Source organism: Antedon mediterranea, chromosome 8 (assembly GCF_964355755.1).
Source record: "Antedon mediterranea chromosome 8, ecAntMedi1.1, whole genome shotgun sequence".
Classification (NCBI taxonomy): Eukaryota; Metazoa; Echinodermata; class Crinoidea; order Comatulida; family Antedonidae; genus Antedon; species Antedon mediterranea.
This window is the reverse complement of record NC_092677.1, coordinates 26,099,185-26,122,435: the sequence shown is the minus strand read 5'-3', so window position 1 is coordinate 26,122,435 and position 23,251 is coordinate 26,099,185. Positions and strand designations below refer to the sequence as shown.

General features: G+C 36.1%; 1 protein-coding gene across 1 annotated transcript in view; it reads left to right on the top strand.

Annotated features, from left to right (window-relative positions):
• LOC140056257 (probable G-protein coupled receptor CG31760) overlaps positions 1–22,976 on the top strand; it is a 37,883-nt gene extending 14,907 nt beyond the window's left edge. The window contains exons 2-11 of the mRNA XM_072101565.1: positions 4,892–5,078; positions 6,626–6,758; positions 8,281–8,616; positions 9,171–9,239; positions 10,016–10,125; positions 11,816–12,030; positions 12,551–12,689; positions 15,202–15,307; positions 16,574–16,756; positions 19,844–22,976. Of these exons, the coding sequence (XP_071957666.1) occupies positions 4,892–5,078; positions 6,626–6,758; positions 8,281–8,616; positions 9,171–9,239; positions 10,016–10,125; positions 11,816–12,030; positions 12,551–12,689; positions 15,202–15,307; positions 16,574–16,756; positions 19,844–20,110 (1,745 nt within the window). The 3' untranslated portion in view covers positions 20,111–22,976. The remainder of the gene's footprint in view (positions 1–4,891; positions 5,079–6,625; positions 6,759–8,280; positions 8,617–9,170; positions 9,240–10,015; positions 10,126–11,815; positions 12,031–12,550; positions 12,690–15,201; positions 15,308–16,573; positions 16,757–19,843) is intronic.
• The last annotated feature ends 275 nt before the right edge of the window (positions 22,977–23,251 follow it).

Here is a 23,251-nt window from a genome sequence, read left to right as displayed (position 1 = left end):
CTGAAAGTTGCAAAAAAAGAAAAAAACCTAACGGCGTTTCATTTCAATTTCAATTATAGTATGAGATAATATTATGTTCTTATTTATTTACATCAATGCATACGCCATACGGTGATTCTTTTTAAAACAATTGTATTCTGTTTTTGTTCTTCAAATCTATATAGGATTACAAATCTCGTTACATGAACATCCTTTAATAAGATCAATATTGTCACTGATTTCATACATTGTAAATGTTTGTACGCGCGCGTGTAAAAATAAACTGATTATCAAAGTTTGTACGCGCGCGTGTAAAAATATAATGATTATCAATGTTTTTACGCGCGCGTGTAAAACATAATGATTATCAATTTTTTTACGCGCGCGTGTACCATATAATGATTATTAATATTTTGTAATAATGTGTGGAGGTTTTACTGTATTAAAGACTCTACTCGCTTGGTTGATTTAATATCACAGTTGTTTATTCAATAATACGTTATAATACACAATACGATATAATTATGAAGAAACAGGACCAAGGTAAGTGATGCTGGAAGTGAGGTGTGGCTGTAGATGTGCTTCTGAGGAAGTGTCGGTAAGGTGTGTGCTCCAAGAAGTGTCTGTGAGGTGTGTTTTCGAAGAAAATTTATATAATCTTTTTTTTTACTTGTTTTTTTAGTTTTAAACATGTTTAACTTATGTGTTAAAGAAAAGATATTAGTTAAATTGTTTGTTTTTTTAGTTTCTAATTGTGTTATTTTATTTTATTTTTTTTTTGTTTTGTTTTGAGGAGCCTATTCACCACAAGCTTTGCTTTCTTTTAGGCTCCTCCACTTTATATTTATATATTTGTAAAGTGCAATAAATAAATAAATGAATAAATGAATAAAAATGAATCTTCTTCGAAGAAGTGTCTATGACGTGTATACCGCCTTCTGTTCATTAGCATATGTCATTACATCGTCTGTGAGCTTAATGATTGGTCCTAAGTCTGTCCAGGTACGTTTGGATGGAAGTGATTGATTTTATCTGGGGGGAGGGGGGGGTTACAATGATGAATTGGCTCTGTCGAATCTCTGCTTAAAACTGTCAATATCTAGTAGTTTTATGATGTGAACGGTCATAAGGTCAAATTAACTCTTCTTTTGGGTTTAATTATGGACTAATGGACATTAAAACATCTGGACAATCTCTTCACTGGACCTTTCTGGGGCAAATTCGTGTACCCAATCGAAATGTGATACTAAGGTTGATTTTTCAATTATAAATCTATATCACTACATTACAGTTTGTACGCGCGCGTGTAAAACATGATTATCTATGTTTGTAGCGCGCGTCTAAAAACATGATTATCAATGTTTTACGCGCGCGTGTAAAATATGATTATCAATGTTTGTACGCGCGCGTGTAAAAACACAATGATTATTAATGTTTGTACGAGCGTGTTTCATATCACTATTAAGTGTCTCTTTGTGGTTTTATTGTGCATAATTTATTTTTTATTACGAAGATATTTTATAACGCAGAATTGTTAGTACATACAGGTGCGTTAACGCAGCTTTGATGTACGTGTACAGCTTCCGCGTAAGATAGCTGACCTAAGAGCATTTTGTGCGTGTAACTTTTGCGGCGTTCATCTATGAACTAAGAGTTTTAATATACTACATAATACATTGTCACTATTCTGTGTTATTGTGTTATCAAAACAGCTAAATTACAGTCTGAAATGCGATTACAGTACTATATTAATAAAAAATTAAAAAAATATATATATATATATCATTCCGGAAATAATAATCGATTGGTTTTATTAGAAAATTCTTGAAGAAGAGTTATTAAAGTAAATTTATATGGTTTAGAATTTCTATTGTTAAATATTATAACATTATAATAATTTTTTTTTTTATTGTTGAATGAAAAAGGTCAGACTTAGTTTGCAGTTTCAAATTTTTAAAACTTATTCACTTCGGTAAAAAAAAAAAATAAAATCATAATGGTTTCATTTATAAAAAGATAAAATAACGGTTAAAGTAACCAAACACCAAATATCTGTTTGTTTTTTTTTTTGCTTGAAATGAATGGACTTTTTGTAAAAGTTTTTAGTTAAAGTGTGATTTTAAAATGGCATATTCACACACAAAAAAAATGTTTTCATGAAACTATATATTTTTAAAATTAAACATAGTAGTATAAAGCATGGTTACCAATTGAACGTAAGCGCGCCGCAAGTAATGGCTGATCAACTCACGTGACGTCATATAGATGAGGAACGATCTTTAAACCCGAGAAATATCCTTTAACGTTTTATTATATAGTACGGGGAGCCGTATGGAACATACATAATTACGGCACGGCGCCCCATATTTAAGCAGTATCATAACTCCTGACGTGTACTACTTTTTCTTATTCTAAATCAATCTAATAAGTCGATTATATTTGATGTGTATGTAAATTTATGAAATTGATATCGCTATTAGTGATATTTGATATTGTAATCAAGTCAACTTCTGTCATGCTTCATCCGAAAAGGCTACATTCATTATGTAGGCCTACCAGCCTCTACCGGCCTACAGCAGGTGAATACAGGACAAGAAGAGTTTAAACTTCACTATATTCCCCATTACTCATTTTTCGTAAGACTGCCCTTAATCTTTACAATATCCGACTGGTTGACCATTCCACTCGTGAAACGACAATACTAGCTTTAAAAAAAATGTCATTTTTGTTCAATTCATCATTCCTTTTTAACGTTTTTCTATTTTTCAAACATTCATCACTTTTTACAATTTGTTTTTTCCTGTTTTTGACAACACAGTTCATTATTGTCGACAGATATAACAAATGTCCCGAACGTCGCAGCACATTTCCAGCGACTATATACACAGAGAAAACTGCATTTTAAAAAGGAAATTATTAGCATGAAAGGCAAACAATAATGTGATGTGTATGAAAAGTATCAATAAATAAAAGTCACTACTTTAGTGGCAGGTGGAATATGTTACAGATTGTTTGCGTAGGCCTATTGCTTGCCTCCTCAAGCCATTTTCCTCGCGTAGGGATATTTGTCGCCTCAAGACATTTGTCGTCAAAGCAATTTATCTAGAATAACAATGTTTATCTAGCTTAAAGTAAGGAACTTTCTGAGAATGATATTTAGTTTTTTATCAATTAAATAAAAACTTTTCGTCAGTCACGAATGATGATGAGCGCGTGCACAAGTTGATAACACTAGCTTGTGTTATTAGAGAAAACACCCAGATGACACTTCAAAACCCCTGCCGACCACCCACCTCCTCCCACCCCAGCCGATGGTTACTGTGATTCACTTGATATGCATTGACGACACTGGTCACATAGGCCTACTTTTTCTTTGTGTGACCTTAGGCCTACATGTTGACATAATACATTTACTGTAAATACCAATTGCCTTAATTAATAATCATTCTCAGAATCCCTGCAAAGATGATTAAATTTCGTATTACAGTATTACTTTACGAATAATGTGCAATTCTTTGAGAAATCATCAGATAGCCTACTATTTCATTATGACTTGAAAATAGAGGCGACAGGAAATTAAAAATGTATATATTAGAAAATCGTAATTCCATTCCTTGATGGAAATTGCTAATCAATTTATGGTGCGTTAATGTTTGAATGTAAATAATGGAATTAAATTTCATTCGTAAATGTATGTAAAAAGATACGATACTTAATAACGTAATGTAGTAATAGTCATAACGCGTTTGTAATATTGGCAGACGCGTTTGTAATATTGGCAGACGCGTTTGTAACATTAGCAGACTTGTTTGTAATATTGGCAGAGCGTTTGTAATATTGGCAGACTTGTTTGTAATATTGGCAGACGCGTTTGAAATTATTAGCAGACGCGTTTGTAATATTGGCAGACGCGTTTGTAATATTGGCATTCGCGTTTGTAATATTGGCATTCGCGTTTGATTTCATCATCATCATTCGCGGTACTTATACGTACCATTTATTTGTATCAACAGAATATATATATATATATACAGTATTTTTTTTACAAGAATATTTCTATAAGTTTAATCATTAAATCATAATGAACGGAAAACGTATTTGATACAAAACGGGTATGCAATGAGCCGAAGCTCTTAAACGCATTACCCTATAATACAGATATCTAATTAGCAAATAAAACAATAAAAGTACAAATAGAAATAAAAGTAAAAGTAACAAAAGTGAACTCTACATGAATGAGTATTTATTTATTAATAGTTGTTGTATTTCCTTTTTAAATTTTCCGATTTTATGTTTTCAGGTAAACGGTTCAAAATATTTGCCATAGGCAATACTTCTCTGTCCTATATTTGTTCTTTTTAGAGGAATACGAAAATCACTCTTCTTCCGCGTACCATACTCATGTACAGACTTGAGAGGCTTCATAATCCTCAGCAAACTTTTGGCAAAAAGGGTGTAACTATAGTATATTCTGCAGTTTGTAGGCCTACTATTTGCACAAACAAACTTTAGAAAACTTTTTGTTTTTTCTCTTTATTGTTTACCACCACAAATGTTTGCTTTTGTGACAAACCTCGGCAGAAAAACGAAGTTTGTAAAAATCTAAACTAGGAAACTTCAGACAAACATTCGGTTAAGTTTGCTGTGCAGATGTATTTGAAACCTATGGACTTTTACTGTGTGTAAAGCTCTGTCTACACTATCAAACTTTATGTGACAAAAAAATGTGATGTGCCCATTAAAGAACATGATGATGTCATATCACTACTATAATTTGGGAATATCACTACCATATTTGGTATACCACTACCATATTTGGGCATATCACACTTTTTTTATCTAACTAGTTTGATAGTGTAGACAGAGCTTAACATCTACAAGGCGTCTCACAATGCTATTCATTGTATTTTAGTTGAGTTTGCTCTTCGTCTGAACGCCACAGAACACCAAGAAACGTACTTTGACGAGTACATTATGGTGAATTATGAAGACGGCCATTGGAGTCCACCATACTTCGACTGCGGTGGAGGCTACATCTGGATGATGACGTATACAATACCGTTCCTTGGAATGACTGACAACGGTACATATTACTTTAAGTAAGTTTTACTAAACTAGTTTGACAAAAAAAGTGTGATGTACCCAAATACGGTAGTAATATCTCAAATATGGTAGTGATATTACATATGTCCATATATGGACACATCACATTTCTTTTGTCACATAACATTTGATAGTGTAGACAGAGCGTTAAGTTCCTTGAAGTTCGTATCCTAAAGTTTGGTTCGAACGTAAGCGCAACGTAATAAGTAATTTGACCAATCACAAGCGATGGATTTTTCAAGCTGCGTCTATGCCCTGGAGTGGGGATCAAGCTTAATGAGCAACAAATACTGCGCATGCGCAAAAACGTAACGAATAACACTACGAATAATTATAAAATTCGAAAAGCTGCAAAATGATGCCTTACGCTGCAATAAGTAGACTTGCCTCAAGTCTGTATTTAATTATTGTCTTTTTTATGTTAGTTTACCAGTCGACGTTTGATTTTTGTCTGGGTTTTTAAAAGCTGAAGTAGTATACGTATGAAACGCCATATGTGCCAAAATATGGAACCCAGACTACGCCATAAGCAGCATACCGTGGTTTTACAATACATTTAATACGAGAGGGTTGTTTTCATCCGGGTCGCGACAAATATAAAGCATACAAACAGTATGCGCATGCGTACAAGTCAATCAGCGCCCAGATAGCTGTCGTATTCAAATGTCTTTAAAAAATAATAATCTTTGTTATTAGTAAATGGCAAGTAGACAAGAAATGCATTAATCAAAGTTACAATAAATACTATAAATTGTGAAATCGTCAGAGCGATTAGCGTAGTAAAGATTCAATATTATGAGCACGTTTTCGTGTATTTAAATTGAAACGGGAAACTTTCCGATATTGGAAATTTGATACGTCTACGTAAATTAAGTAAGTATATACGAAGAATCCATCAGAATGTATTTTATAGTCATTATTTTAAACATTAAGAAACGATAGAAATGTCAAGGCGTACGCAGTAGATACACATTCATTTATTTTGGAATTAAAGATTTATTGTCCTAAAAGACATGAAAAATAAAGATGAACAAAAAAAATCGAACTTTGATTAGGCCATTTTGTAGTTTAATAAATGTATTCAACGCCGCAGAAAAAAACGAACAAATATAATGATTTCACTTTAAAAAGACAACTGTTAAATTCAACAAATCATGTCTCTGAGGTATATAAGTCATTATATCTTCAAACCGTATTTTTATTCTACTGCGTTTTTAAAACATGAAGGAATTTATTTATAATTCTTTCGTATATTTGAATATAATAGGCGGGAGCATACCGATGCATGCATTGTCTGTATATTTGCCAGAGACAACCATGGGCGGTTGCACAAGGCCTACTAACCTGTCGCTTGTCATTGGTCAACTTGCGTTGTGCGTCGTACACCCTTACTTTGTGTCCATGGAAACAAGCTTTTGACGCGCACGGTCTTTTCATGATAAAAGTAATTTTTGCTGTTGGTTTACATTTACATTTTTTTTCTTTCATTTAATTTTCTAATTTTTAATTTATTTAGATTTTTTTTTTTTTTTTTTCAATAAAGAGGAACAAGTGGGATAGATATTGATTTACGGGACATCGATATTGACCAATGTCCAGTGAGTGAAAACGCCACAGAAGAAGAAGTGGACAACGTGTTTGCTGGTTCAGATAAATGCCACCGAGAAACACAAACTGTGAGTAACTAATATAATCGATTGTTAGCGATAATCAATTATATATATATATATATAAGAATATGAAAATACTACAGCCGTTCTGGTTGAAGGAATTCCGAAGGTTGGTTCAGAGCTGAGTACATGATGCGTATATTTACAGCGTGTTCTACAAATCATAGCGAAATGGCGACACCACCTCCTAACAAAATATTGCTACTCTCTGGAAAAGATGTGTTGTAGGATGTCGTGCGTATATTTACGGCTGGTCTACAAATTGTAACGAAATGGCGACATCTCCTAACAAAAATATTGCTATACTCTCTGGAAAAGATGTGTTGTAGAAGGTCGTGCGTATATTTACGGCTGGTCTACAAATCGTAACGAAATGGCGACATCTCCTAACAAAAATATTGCTATACTCTCTGGAAAAGATGTGTTGTAGGAGGTCGTGCGTATATTTATGGCTGGTCTACAAATCGTAACGAAATGGTGACACCTTCTAACAAAAATATTGCTATACTCTCTGGAAAAGATGTGTTGTAGGAGGTCGTGCGTATATTTACGGCTGGTCTACAAATCGTAACGAACTGGCAAAACCTTAACCAAAATATTTCTAAACTCTTTCTGGAAAAGACGTCTTGTAGGTGGTCAGAATACGTGCGCTTATTTACGGCGTGGCTAAACTACTGCTTCACTTTCGAAAGAAAACGTGCTTAGGAAATCAAAATACATGTGTATATTTACGACATCAAATCAAATCGTAATGAATAACACCTGCTTTCGAAATTATCGATACACTCTTTGGAACAGACGTGTGGCAGGAGGTCAGAGTTAGTAATGATGTAACCAGTTAACAATCGATGGTTAAATCCAATGAGGATTTAATGTCGCATTAGAATTAATTTAAGAAGTATGTTAATCTGCGCATTTGTACACTTACATTATTATACTAGTATTAATAGTCAAAGTTATTACGTTGGAAATGGATTAATCGATAAACACAGAGATTGCGAGTTACCTTGCAGTTCATTTATCTTTTTGGCGGTCAGTTCTGTTATTATTAATGTCGGTTAATATATTTAAACTGTTGAAGCTGCTACGAATGAAAAAAAAATCTTTATAGGACTATACTTCAATATATTGAAATTACTGTAGCTAGCCCGTGTGCTGTTTGATGAACGAGGTGGTAGGGGATTGTGGACCATGAGGCTGAGTTCTGACACGCATGGGGGATGACCTCTAACATGCATGGGGATGACCTCTGACACGCATGAGCGATGACCTCTGACACGCCTGGGAAGGCTAACCTCTGACCGCATGGGGATGACTTCTGACACGCATGGGGAATGACCTCTGACACGCATGGGGGGGGGGGAGGTGACTTCTGACACGCATAGGGATAACTTCTGACACGCTAGGGGGCTGAACTCTGACACTCATGGAGAGGCTGACTTCTGACATGCATGGGGCTAACCTCTGACATGCATGAAGATGAATACGTGTTTTAAGAGTCCTCAATATGTGTTACGTTATTTTGCAGTGTAAATTTGTTTCTGGGAAAGGATTCCGTAGAGGCTCTTATGTCTGTATCTGCAAAAAAGGATATTACTTCCCGAACGAGACGGCGGAAGAACGTCTTTACAACGGCTCAGAGATGGAAGAAGAATTTCGTAAATATATGATACGAGTTGATAATAATTACAAGGATTTAATATGTCTACCATGCGGAGACGGATGTGATGAGTGCACAAATGGTCAATCTTGTATATTTGTATACAATTGGGTCCTAAGAAACGTGTTATTAGCGGTCGACTGTATGGCTATCGTTGGACTTGCCGCTCTGTTTTATTTTACACTAGCCTACAGGAACATAAAGGTAAGATTTTAGATTTTAAAATTCACATTTAAAGATTTTAAATTCACATTTAAAGATGTTGTCCCTGAAAAATAATTGTAAAATATTGTTTTTGTTGATTATGCCATTTTAATATATAACATAATAGTTATCCACTTTGACCAAAAATTGGATCAAAACAAAATTTATTTACCTGAAAAAACTGTAATTTAAAGCACAAATTAGCTGACAGCCAGTGGATTTTTGGTTGAATTTAACCATTTATTATGTTGTGAAAACATTTTTTTCTCCTATGAAAGTGATTAACTTTATTAAAACTACAAAATAACCTATTCAAAGTCTGATTTAATTATTCTTCATTTTCATGTTTTTAGGGACAAAACATCTTTAAGATAGTTTAAAAGAAACAGTAGTTGGAATAAGAAACACAATTTTTAGAGTGAATTTTCTTCACTATTTACTCTAAAAAGAGATGTGGCACACTCCTCAATAGAGTGACCATTCACTCCAAAAGAGTGGATTTCAGTCTGTTACATTAAAGAATGTATACAGATGATTTGTCTAATTTTTTTCAGGTTGTAAAAGCAGCCAGCCCCATGCTATTACGAATTATTCTATTTGGTTCGTTGCTGTTATATTGTCGGGTAAGTTTTGATTAATATCAATTATTCACTGAAATAATTACCGCACAATAGTGTAATTTAAAAACACATATCTACAAAAATACTAAGAGTGGGTCATTCAAACTCTCGGTTGTAATTGGTCCTGAGTGAATCAAGCTTAAAGCTCTGTCTACACTATCAAAATTTATGTGACAAAAAAAATGCCATTTATCATACATGGGTATATCACTACCATATTTGGGTATATCACTACCATATTTGGGTATATCACTACCATATTTGGGTATATCACTACCATATTTGGGTATATCACTACCATATTTGGGTATATCACTACCATAATATTTATGCACATTACACTATTTTGGTAAAGCTAGTTTGATAGTGTAGACAGAGCTTTAAGTCGAATAGTTATTTATATAGTAAGGATTTTAAATCAAGAAAAATGGATATAGGCCTAAAGTAGAACACAATAATTAAAGTAATTCAGTCTGAACGATAAATTCATCAATCATTCTTTCAATCAATCAATCCATTATTTGAATATGTCTACATTTGTTAAATGTGAACACGGTGTACAAACCAATTGCCATGTAAACCAAACACTTCATCAAGCTACATTACGTGACCTGATTTTAAAACACTCTTACGTCACAGAATAATAATAATTCAAGCACAAAGGTATCTATTGTACTTAAATATTAGCAATTCATCTTTCCTGTAATTTATTTTGTAACGTTTGACCAAATAAATTGAATTGAATTATGTTCATTTTGTTGTCGTAATAATAATAACAGGTTCTAGCTGGGTATAGTGAGCTTACAACTACAAAATGCATTCTACAGAAGTGGTTTCAAGTGGCTGGCTTTGCCACTTCGTATGGGGCGCTACTTCTTAAAACATGGAGGTAGGTATGGGGCGCCATTTGATGCCATTTTTACCATTTGATGCCATTCTCACTCCTGAGGACAATCAAAGCATATTGATCTAAACGTCGAGAAACTAATATACGTGGTGTACCGCAAACTTTATATCAACATTTTTAATGTTGTTGAATACACGCTTACATCACATCAGTCATATTAGTTTATATTACTTTTTGATCCCAGTATGAAACGATTCTAATAAACTATACGTACAGTATATTCTAAAGCTCTATATACGTATAACACGCCATGTGTGCCAAAATGTTCGTATTTTTTAGAAATCAATATTAAGTCGAATTGCCGTCTAAAATCTGGACTATGACTTACAAACCTATCACAAGATGCTTTACTCTCTCATTGTCTCCTCCTTCGGATGGGACGTAAAGCCGTTGTTGTTCCAGTTTGCACAGTGCATGTTAAAGAACTTGGTTCACTATTCGAAAAGAATAGGGTATCGTCTCCTTGTGCTGATCTGTTAGGCGCTGCACTGCTGGCTGCCGGTTGGTACGTCCCCGTGGTAGAAGGCCTAATCCGCAACGCAACGACATATATTGACGCAAAGTGATGTATTGCGTAATCATAAGTGGGAACCGACGACGCAACGACAGTGCGGCAAACATAGCAGGTTTAATTTCACGCAGGCAAACACAATTATTGGAAAGGCATCTTCTTACGTTGCGCGGCGTATATTGCATTACGTTGCGTCGTTAGTGGGAACCAAGCTTTAGTAGTACAGTACTGTACTGGAATCTATATAGTAGTAGTGAAAACTAACGCTTTTGCTACGCAAGACTGATTCGTTAAGCTGTCGTTTTCACTTCCGCTGATGTGGTGTTGCATGCACCGGTGTGCAAGTATTTAAATTTAAATTGAAGAATTTCTAAAATCCATTAAAGTATAAACTATATAGAGTTGATACTTAGAGTTACATTATTTTTAAGTGCAGAACAGAATGAGAGCTTTTAAGCATGTATGATGTAGGCCTATTTTTGATTTATAGAAATATACATGACGATCTTGCACGAAGACGCGGTATACACTAGTAATTCATTTTGCGGTGCGAATAGGGAGCTTTCGATTTAAGACGACGGGACTTACGTTTGAGTTCTTGATGACGACCGTGCATAAAAAATTTCCACACAAACTCACACGCATGCGCACAAGAAGTCAATATGCTTTTATAGGTCGTCGAAAATCAACAAATGTATAGTATTTCACACTACGACGCAAACTTAGTTTAGTTTGTTACGGTGCGCGTAATTTTACGTGTTTTCTCCGAAGCCTGTTGTTTGGAGATGTTATAGTCTTTAACTATCATAATTTATGATTAGACCGGAAACATGGCAATGAGGTTTATTGAAAATAGCTTGATTTCCCGAGGAACTTCATTGCATAATGGGAAGGGTTTAGGAGCAAACAAAACAAATCCTGTACGTACGCGTCGTGACGTTTGCTCTCAAAGCATTCCCATCATGCGTCACGCAACCGATTTGCGCTAAACCTTCAGCTCTGTCTACACTATCAAACTTAATGTGACAAAAAAATGTGATGTGCCCATATGGAAATGATGATGTCATATCACTACCATTATTAAGGCATATCAATGTCATATTTGGGCACATCACACTAGTTTGATAGTGTAGACAGAGCTTTAAATTATTTTCGTTACAGGATTGCAGTGGTATTCAAAGTGCAGTCTGCCCTTCGTGTTCGCATCACGGACGCTGATTTAATAAAGAGGCTGTGTATCATACAGATTGTATTCCTAGGTTATCTGGTAGCAAGGACGGCAATATCACCGCCAACAGTCATAACAGTACAGTCAATGACAGGGGTGAAGTCAATACAGTGTTCTAATGATTGGTGGGATCATGCAGGAACACTTGGTAAATATTATGTCAAGTTGATCACTCTGTCCTCAAATTATCCCCTCGGTCATCACACTATCCCCTCTGTCATCACACTATCCCCTCTGTCACCATCATTGTCCCCTCTGTCATCTCATTATCCCCCGCTTGGTTCCCACTAGCGACGCAACACAAGGACGTAACAGACGCAACGCAAGCGAGTTGACCAATCACACGCGACTGTTGGAATAATCCATCGCTTGAGATTGGTCAAATCACTTTGCGTTGCGTTATATGTCCTTGCGTTGCGTCCTAGTGGAAATCACGCTTTACAGTCACTATTATCGGGCAGCCGTCTACATAAACTAAGCTGGTCTCGCGTGACATATAGGAAAAAGCATTTAGCATCATATCAAAACTGCACTCGCTGTAATGGACATAATTATAATTCTTATCTAAAAAAATAACACACGAATAAATAACACAATTTTAATGACAGTTGCCTGCGTTATATGATTCAATAATTCATTTTTATGTTTCTCGTTTTTCATTTTTATAGTCGAGTTGCTGTTTCTGCTCTGGGGTGTACGTTTGTGCTACAACGTGAGGAAGGCGCCATCTGAATTCAATGAAAGTCGTTTCATAAGTTGGGCAATATACAACGAAACGTTATTATCAGTGTTTTCTGGAATAGCATTGTAAGTGTCATTATTATTAATTTGATCGTGGCAGACTATAGATCAGTGGCGTGATGCCCCTCAGGCCCCTAGTTTAGGAACCCTAAGTGGCATGGAGGCCTCGGACGTGTTTAGCCTTTTCAACATATTGAATGCCTGTTTTTCCTCTGGACACCCCATAAGCTCCGGGGCCCCTGGGTTAATTAACCAGTGAGCGCTCATAGCCGTTACGCTACTGCTATAAATGGAAAATATAATAATATAATAATAACAGGATGAATATGAGCCTGTACATGCTTCAGCTTGGTTCCCACTAAATACGCAGCGTAACGCAACCTACGCGACGTAAGCAAATGCCCTTCTAATAATTGTGTTTGCCCCCGCCTGCGTGAAATCAAACCTGCGATGTTTGCAGCACTGTTGCGTCGTCGGTTCCCACTTGTGATTACGCAATACAGCACTTTGCGTCGCGTTCTAGTGTCAACCACGCTTTATCGGCAGAGAAATTGGCGTTGTGATATCTTTATCGCGGATTTTTTAATTGGTTGCAGTAACGCTTGACACATTGTATAATAGGAGTATTGTAGTTGTATTCAATTCCTATCAAAAGTTACTTCATGTAATAGGCCTACAATGGTAGTGTATTGTTACATAGAGCCTGGGTTCGGATTTTTTAATTGGTTGTAGTAACGCTTGACACATTGTATAATAGGAGTATTGTAGTTGTATTCAATTCCTATCAAAAGTTACTTCATGTAATAGGCCTACAATGCTAGTGTATTGTTACATAGAGCCTGGGTTCGGATTTTTTAATTGGTTGTAGTAACGCTTGACACATTGTATAATAGGAGTATTGTAGTTGTATTCAATTCCTATCAAAAGTTACTTCATGTAATAGGCCTACAAGGCCTGGTGGTGTATTATTATTACATTCTATAGAGCCTGGGTTCGAATTATGTGTCTGCTGAACAGACCTCTTCTGATCAAAAACACTACAAGACTCATAATAAGGCGCGCTTGATGATTCTGATGGATGCGAACGATTTAACACGCTATAACAAAAACAATACTTCTTAAATTGAATTGCCGATCTTTAATATACCAATGACGTCACACATTCACCTGGCGCAGTCACGTTTTACTAAAACTACAGTTTAAATATTTTGTATATAAATAAATTAGACGATTTGATTGATTTATTATTTTTGTATAATGTCACAGATTAATAATACAATGGTTTCATATTAAAAGACATTCTGTAACGGCAGCTGAAAATAATCAGTTATAAATAACGTTACAAAATTCGTGAATTAAATTTAATTAGTGTTTTAGGTTTCAAAGTATCTTGTTGTTATCCTAATTGGAAACATCTAAACACAAATTGAAAAGACTTATAATGTTTGTAAAGCATGTTACGCGGTGACGTCATTGTTAATTACGATAATTCAAATATGATTAATTGGCCTACATGTCATTTTTGACATTTAAAAACTATCGTTGCGTTTTGAGAAACGTTTTAATCTGCATGATATAAAAATTAAACAATTATATTTCGCTAATAGTAAAGATGATTATGATGACTTCTCCTCCAGGTCACTATATACCTAGACTTGTCCAATATCTGTAGTTATTTCTGGGCTTTTCGATGTTTGTCTGAAAGCTCAAGTAATATACGTATGAAACGCCATATGTACCAGAATAGTTATATTTTTACTAAATATTACCGTAAGTAAAAACTTAGAACCCAGACTACAATCTGGGCCTACCCTCAGACAAATTTTACTCTCACACCAATCAACGAAACATGTGCAGTAATACACCGGGGTTTAAAACACGAATGAGCTGTAAACCCTATTCTATCTACAAGATTACTTTTTGCCACGAGAAGTACCTAGCCGCTCTGCATTTAATCTATGTTTATACCACATAATTTAAAAATCTCCTTTAAAATTATAAATGGCCTACCGTGAGTATCAAAATTGTGTAGGCCTACTTTATACAACCATGCGAGAACCGTGTATTCTAACAACAGAACATTGAGTTATAAATTATAATTACTATCTTTTTAGGGACCACATTGGAATTAAGTTGTTTTACTTTAAACGACTTTATGTGTTTTCCCGTGCATCGTCAGACTTCATTAATCCCGCCATTTTTATTTGCTTTTTTGATGTACATGTATATTAATATTTAAGGTGATTTTATATATTATTGATGTATTTTTAATGTTATTTATTGAGATGCCAAATAAATGAAAGAAAAAGAAAGAAAGAGCTCGCCTTACCAAGATAGGAACTTGTAACAGTCTTTTGATCTTATGTCTGGCTGCGACGAATACCAACAGTACTGTATATTTACATATTCTCCGCGGCGCGAAGTGTCTGTTAAGAAGCGTGGAACTGATCATATCGCAGCCATAGATAAACCCATTTGATCTCCGAAATTCCTCATCCTGATTAGATTGCCTTGGTATATAATAACCATGCTTGTCTTACAATGGATACTGATGTCTTTTGTTTCAAATCTGTTTTAGGTTTTTCCTTCATGATCTTGCCAATCCTGATCTGATGCACGTTATAGATTTTGCACATACCCAGTTGACAACCACAGTGGTTCTAGTTCTTTTATTTGGTAGTAAGGTACGTTACATTTACTCTGTTTTCTTTGTGTTTGTCTATGTTTATGTATTTCATTCTGTTTGTATTTACTGCAGTGTTAAAGCTTGGTTCCCACTAGCGACGCAACGCAACCGACGAAACGTAAGAAAATGCCCTTCAAATAATTGTGTTTGCACCCGCCTTCGTGAAATCAAACCGATTTTTGCAGCACTGTGGCGTCGTCGGCTCCCACTTGTGATTACGCAATGCATCACTTTGCGTCAATACGTCGTTGCGTTGCATTCTAGTGGGAACCACGCTTAAACGCACGCGCTGTTGGGTGTTGTTTGAGGTGCGAGATAAACTCATATTTTTATAAAGCTTGGTTCCCACTAGCGACGCAATGTAACGCAATCTACGCAACGTAAGAAAATGCCCTTACAATAATTGTTTCTTTCCCGCCTGAGTGAAATCAAACCTGCATTGTTTACAGCACTATTGCGTCGTCGGTTCCTACTTGTGATTACGCAATACAGCACTTTACGTCAATACGTCGCTGCGTTGCGTTCTAGTGGGAACCACGCTTTAGGCCATATTGTATATATACGAGCATTAGAGTATGGTACGCCAGGTTGAGACCGGATTAAACTCTTAGAAAAACTGACAATAGTGTGATATGGTACGCAATCAGTGCATTGAATATCTCATTATGTTGCTATTATATGTTTGATGCAAGATTTTTAGCTCGCATCAGACTATTATAAAAAAATATTATGACATACACTGTACGTTAAATCTTTGTGATGAAAGCTCAACATTTAAGCTTTTAAATCTGAGTATAGTTTTTTTTATCTTTCGTGATAATCTAAGTGTCTTTGTATGCAGACGTTAAAACGTCCATTTTTCTTCTATGCTTAACTTCTCTTCTGTATTTAGCTATAACAGCGAAACACGTTTAGCATTATTTTCACAATTAATGATCACATCATATCATGCGTTCAAGCTTTATATGATAAATTCCACTATCTAACCTTATTTATTATCTAACGCATGATATATTGATTATATTACATTAGTTTCTTTAACGTAATGTCAACATTGTTATAGCTTATATAACTATATCACATAATGTATTCTTCTCAAATTATATACAAAATGCGTTTGACATTAATGAGAGAGAGGAGTTTGAGAATAGGAATTGCGTGCTGCTGTAGTTTAAAATGGCATCGTTGCATTTAGTTTTCCCTGGCTCTATAATCTCGATTATACGACGTCATCAATTATTTGTCTACTATTTATCATATACAGATATATATGGTTTATAAAGGAAAAGGAGATGTCATTGATACAAAGTTTAAGACTACGATGACACAGATAAGTCACCACAGGTCGAGCGTTGGCGACGCGTCGTGGTCGCGGCCGCCACTTGGATATCCATCATCGGTCGCCCCTGCCATAAAAACTGATAAGATGGAGAAGTCTGATATACAGGTAAGTGCCATAAAGCTCTATCTACACTATCAAACTAGTTTGACAAAAACAAAGTGAGATATACCTAAATATGGTAGTGATATGCTTAAACATGGTAGTGATATGACATCATCATATCCATATGAATAAATACCTATATATATATATATATATATATATATATTGTCGTCACATTAAATTTGATAGTGTAGACAGAGCTTAAGACATTGATACAGTATAATGATTAATGAAACCAGATCGTTAGTGCACTGTAAAAAACTGTTAAATGTACAGTTTTTTTAATGTAAACAATTACATCAAACAGCTGTTTTACAAAAATCAGTAAATTTGTAAAAGTTGTTTGCTATGTAGGGCCTACTGCTGTATCAGTGGTGGCGCCAGCGGGGGGGCTACGGGGGCTCTAGCCCCCTCGTCGGGGAGCCTAGCCAATACCCCCCCCCCCCCCCCCCCGTCGGGGAACACGGGTACTTTTTGTCGGGGAATATAATATACAGTAAAAAACGTTCGCGTTCACTTCATATAGCTTCAGCGCCTAGAAAACCACGACGTTCCATTGACCGTGAGAGTACGTCAGAGGGCTATTATGCACTTTTATGCATTCATTTATTGCCAGCGATCTAACTTACTACTAAACATTAGCTAGGTTCGCACTTGTCTGGCGGTATCCCTTTGTACGAATCGTTCAACGTTGGGTCGACACGCGTGATATCAAGTTCCATCCAGGGACCAAAATGTGTAATGTAGTTATTTTCCAGGCGAAGTTTACCGAAGGGAACACGGGTACTTTTTGTCGGGGAATATAATATACAGTAAAAAGCGTTCGCGTTCACTTCGTAGCTAGCTTCAGCGCCTAGAAAACCGCGACGTTTCATTGACCGTGAGAGTACGTCAGAGTGATATTATGCACTTTATATGCATTCATTATTGCCAGCGATCTAACTTACTACTAAACAATAGCTAGGTTCGCACTTGTCTGGCGGTATCCCTTTGTACGAATCGTTCAACGTTGGGTCGAGACGCGTGATATCATGTTCCATCCAGGGACCAAAATGTGTACTGTAGTTATTTTCCAGGCGAAGTTTACTGACGGTTACGTCGTGTACTGCGCGTCGACGTACGCTACACGTAACACTACAGCAAAAACGAATTATGTTAATTGTTCGTATGTTCACCAATTTTTTTAATTTACAAGTAACATTCTGTACCGTGGGGCACCTAAAATAAATTTTTCATCCATTACTAAACAAAAAAACATGCCATTTTCGCTTAGCCAACATCTTATTATAGCTAAGTTATTACATTTTCAATGTCCTGTATGTCATGAATTTCTCACCACTCGGAAGTCCAGATGGTACGCACGCATACACTTGGGAGGAATAAACTTATTTCCCCGACTGAAAAATGTCTACGCTTGCGTTTTTTAAGCCTCTAGGCCTGATGTTTCCGAAGTATAAAATGCAATTTTTTGAAGACCTGCAGCTGTAGTTTTAAACAGTTTCTTAGTTCAGCCCCAACAATAAAGCTGGTCATATTTCGAAGTACAAGAAGTGCATTTTCCGGGACGTAACATCTCTATTTTTCAAACATTTCTTAGCTCAGTCACAACCTTGATAGGGACTTATATATTTTGTTTCATGTTTTGAAGTATAATAAGTCCAATTTCCGGGACCTCCAACTCTATTTTTCTAAATTTTCTTTGAACTTTTATTTTTTAAATTGAAAAATATGGATTAAAACAGTCATCGCGCATCGTTTTTTTGCACGCAGTATTTTATTTATGCGTTATAAAAAATGGAAAAAATGGCTACCCTAAATCTGATTCAAATGTCCTCAAATGACGCTAGAACGCGTTGCTTCCGGGGACTTCGCCCCCTGGACCCCCACCGGGGGCCCTTGGCGGCCCCCTGGCCCCCAGCCTAGTGATGCTCGCTTCGCTCGCATAGCCCCCCTCGTCGGGGAATGTAGCCCCCGCGTCGGGAAGATCCTGGCGCCACCCCTGTGCTGTATATCTGTTACAGCAATTCAAGATATTTGATTTTTTTTAAATGTTCACATTGTGATGCCACAGACTATTGCACCAGATGCCTTTAGATATTCTTGACTGCAAGGAGAAAACAAATTGTTAAATTTACGATAAAAAGCTAGCAGTATTTTTTCCAATGTTTTACTGTAAAATTTACAGTCTGTTATTGCTGTATAAATTGTTTCAGTTAACTGTAATTCGATTTACAGTGTTTAGGCCTATAGTTGTACATCTTAAATTTTCAAAAATAACCTTAACAGCAAACAAGGCCATATACATGGCTGCAGTCGCGTGCTCAAATTTGAGTAGAGTCGCGTTAGCGCGCAACTAAAAACTGCCAGCTTTTTACCGCAAATTTAACAATCTTGTTTACAGTGCGCAGCTTCGACGCGCACATTTATATATTGCTAATGCTACATACCACGCATGTGCGGAGTTTGTGTTTCTTGAAATCCAGGCCTCATTTACAAACAATGCACATGTATGCATGACACGCTTTTGTTTAGCAAGCAATAACGGTATACAGTATATTAGAATAATACGACCTAAGCTCGAGAGTAAATAAAATTATGACATTATGACCAAGACACTGAACATTGAACTAGTTTCATCGAGATGAAGATACTGTGCGTGCCCTAGATTCCGAGTGTGTACGCCACGTGAAGTTAAAAAGTTTGTTTTGATTAAATGGGGAGAAGGAAAGTAGTTCGATACAGTAGATTCATTTTGTTGAATAATCCAATATATTCTCCTATAGAAAGATATATACACTTTATTAGCTGTAAAACTCTACTCAATAAAATGGATATGCAGTGCAATCAAGATACAATAGTTCATTCTCGCTATCAAAAATAGTACGGTATCTTAAAGATACGTTGACTAAAGCTCTGTCTACACTATTAAACTTTACGTGAAGAAAAAAAATGTGATGTGACAACGACGATGAAAACGACGATGACAACGACGAAAAGTATGACAACGACGATGACAACGACGACGACGATGATAATGATTGCTATGACGTATAATGGCCAATAATGATAAGCATATAATATATTTTTTAGGTCGAATTACGACGACTGTATATGCAACTGGAAATACTCAGAGACAAGAGTATGAGGCTAGGCAACCCCCATCTAAAGCAAGAATTAGCCGCAGCTGCAGAGGCTTCTAAAGCCCTAGAATCGGTTCAAGTTTGCAAGAAAACTCGACAGTCAATGGAGTCATTGGGCCTACACGAGGAGCTTCAACCGTTGAACGGTGAAGCGAATCATCTAGAAGGACAGTCATCATACATAGATAATAATTGTAACTACGATGATCATTTATGAGCCTTCCAATATCTCTAGTGTGAATACATAAATATTATTTTACATTTATTACTGATTGTTACAAAAGATGATTTATCACGAGATCGCTGCTTCGAATATCATACGACTATCACATTTTACAGAATTACTATAATAATATCAACTAGTGATGAGATAATAGAAGAATAACAACAGAGGATCAATAATTGCTGAAACTAAATCCGGCACAAAAAAAGTTTAGACTTAAATTTATTTTATCAATATGGTTCACATTTTCATTATTATATACGAATGAAAGACTGCGCACATATCAGCCAGTGGTGGTGTAATGGTTTAGGAAGTGTTTGGTCCAAATCCTTGGAAAAGTTACATCATTTGAACTATTTACAATCACAAATAAAACTGCTAATTGGAGAGTAGGGATTGGTTGCTGAATGTCAGGTGTGTAATTTCGGCGACTCCAATTGGTTCAGCAGCAAGGTTTAAGGGGTATATTTAAAAAACTAGTAAATTTATTAGTATTAATAATAACGTCTGTGGGGTGGGCGGGGGGAGAAAATATATACAGCGTATTTATACACCAGGGAGTTGTAATTGCAACTCCCTGTTTATACTCTTAAGTGCAATATTAAGTTAAGTTTATATATTATTTCTTTCGTTCGAAACTATAAATCAGACGTATTAAGTTTGGAATCGAGTTTCATGTAAAGCGTGACCGGAAGATGTTATAACTAATGCATATTTCATGATGTTTGGTATTATATTATTAATAATTTGTAATGCTTTGAAAACAAAATGGCGGTATATATTCTTGTTCACGCACGCACCACCGTTAGCACAACTCTTGCCAGGGTGTATATTTTAGGGTCAGGGGGTGGGTTTGGTGATCGACTTTCACCTTCAGTACTAATTTATAACTTGTTACAATTAGTAATTTACGCATTTCTGTTGATTTTTTTGTTTGTACAGTACTTTAAGATCCAGGAATTGCCAAGTTCTGACGTCACAATTCTGTACGCCTTTAATACAATCGTTACTTTGGCTTTGCTAGTTCACATCGCGCGTCACGTGATTAATTCATCACATTTTTAACCCATTTAGTGTTGTTATTCTGCATAGTTTCGTATATTAACCTGACCGTTATTAAATCATTAATAAAAGTCTCATCATAACAAACCTACACAATGACGTAATGATACCGCGGTTAAATACATGATAAAGTATGTAAACAAGTAGATGAACTGAATGAATAGTGAGAGGATGAATAAAAGAAAGGATAAACGTGGCGATATGATGGATAGAATGAAAGAACATGCGCATCGATTTTACTAGCCTACAGAAGGCTAGCAACGACCGAAAGCTGAACATGACGGAAATAAAGTACAATGGTTCATTATGAATATGGTTACATCTGACGTAAGTCTAGGCCTATACATAGAATCTGGACTAATTTGCTTATGATACAATTGTGAACTCGGATCGAAGCAAATTATTACAATATACGTTGTCATTGATTGTATTCAATTGCTCAATACGCAACATTATCCACTACAGTAGGCAGCAGGTTAAAGCTTTGTTCCCACTGGAGACGCAACACAAGAACGTAACGATTTGACTAATCACAAGCTTATTCGAACTGTTGCTTGTGATTGTTTAAGCTTGGTTCCCACTAGAACGTAACGCAAGGACGTAAACGCAACGTAAGCGAATTGACCAATGACAAACGAAAGTTTGAATAATCTAAACTTATGTTGTCATACGTCTTGTGTTGCGTCTCAGAAACAGAAATCGTTAAAAAAAACAGCTTGGACGCAACGCAGTTGACCAATGACAAGCCAATGTTCGAATAATCCATCACTTGTGATTGGTCAAATCACAGTCGGCGTTACGTCCTTGCGTTGCGTCCTAGTGGGAACCAAGCTTAAGCGAATTGACTAATAAAGCGTGGTTCCCACTAGCTACGCAACGCAAAGACGTAGACGCAACGCAAGCGAGTTGACCAATCACAAGCGACTGTTCGAATAATCCATCGCATCGATTGGTCGACTCGCTTACGTTGCGTTACGTCCTTGCGTTGCGTCGATAGTGGGGGGCCGGAACCAAGCTTAAAAGCGATGGATTATATTCTGAACTGCCGTTTGTAATTGGTCAATTCGCTTGCGTTCCGGCTTACGTCCTAGTGGAAATCAAGCGTAAGAGAGATTGTAAACTTGTTGTAGGCGCCGGTGCGTTATACGCGCGGGAACTGTGGTCACGTGTGCGAGTGTTAAAGCAGCAGGCAATTATTTCCATTTGTTGTTAATAGTCTGCTCTGGGATGATTAGAATTGTTATTAAAACCATGCTGCTACTAAAATGCCAAGAGCCGAACAGATAGTTTATTACTAACCGGCACTTTTTAGCAATAGGCTTTCCCTCAACACAGTTTTTTTTAAACAGAAAGTGACTTTTTTAAACAAACATGTTTTGTTTTCATGAGACAATCATGCATAATAATGCACGTTTCAATCAATTCTATTCCCTTGCTTTTAAACAACTGGCAGAATTTGAAATAAAATGTCACAGTTGTTGTTGATTATTTTTAGCTTCTTACAAATTATATATTGTTATGTGCGTGCCAAATTTGATATCAAAAGCATCAGGTGTCAATTACCAAGAGGACGTCCTACTTTGGGTACTGTTCGTGTACGTATACAATACTTTATTTATTACCTTCGATTCTAATAACGCTTTATATCCATTGCCTTCGAAAGCGACACGCGTAAATGACCAGCTCACTCTTCGTATAAAATTTTTTTTAAAGTTATTTCTCGAAAAATTCACTCAAAAATATCAGCGTGATATTTCCGTGTGTTATTTTTCAAGTAGGCTAGTTGATTGGTTTTCATTTGGAAATGACGTAAACGCCACTCAAGTAGTTTGACCAATCACGACGCAATACATCATCTGAAGTCGCTTGTAATTGGTCAACTCGTTGCGCTACGTCAAACTTAAATTTCAAATTTTATTCGAAGAAACCCGCACATTTCAAACAGTATACACAGTGATGCAGAGAGGTTCAAACATGTACGTGTAGAATTGAAATCTATCCGATACAGGATAGGATTACAGACAGATTTCATTCGCGAGGAAACCGTTTAAAAATAAATTAACGTCTATGGGC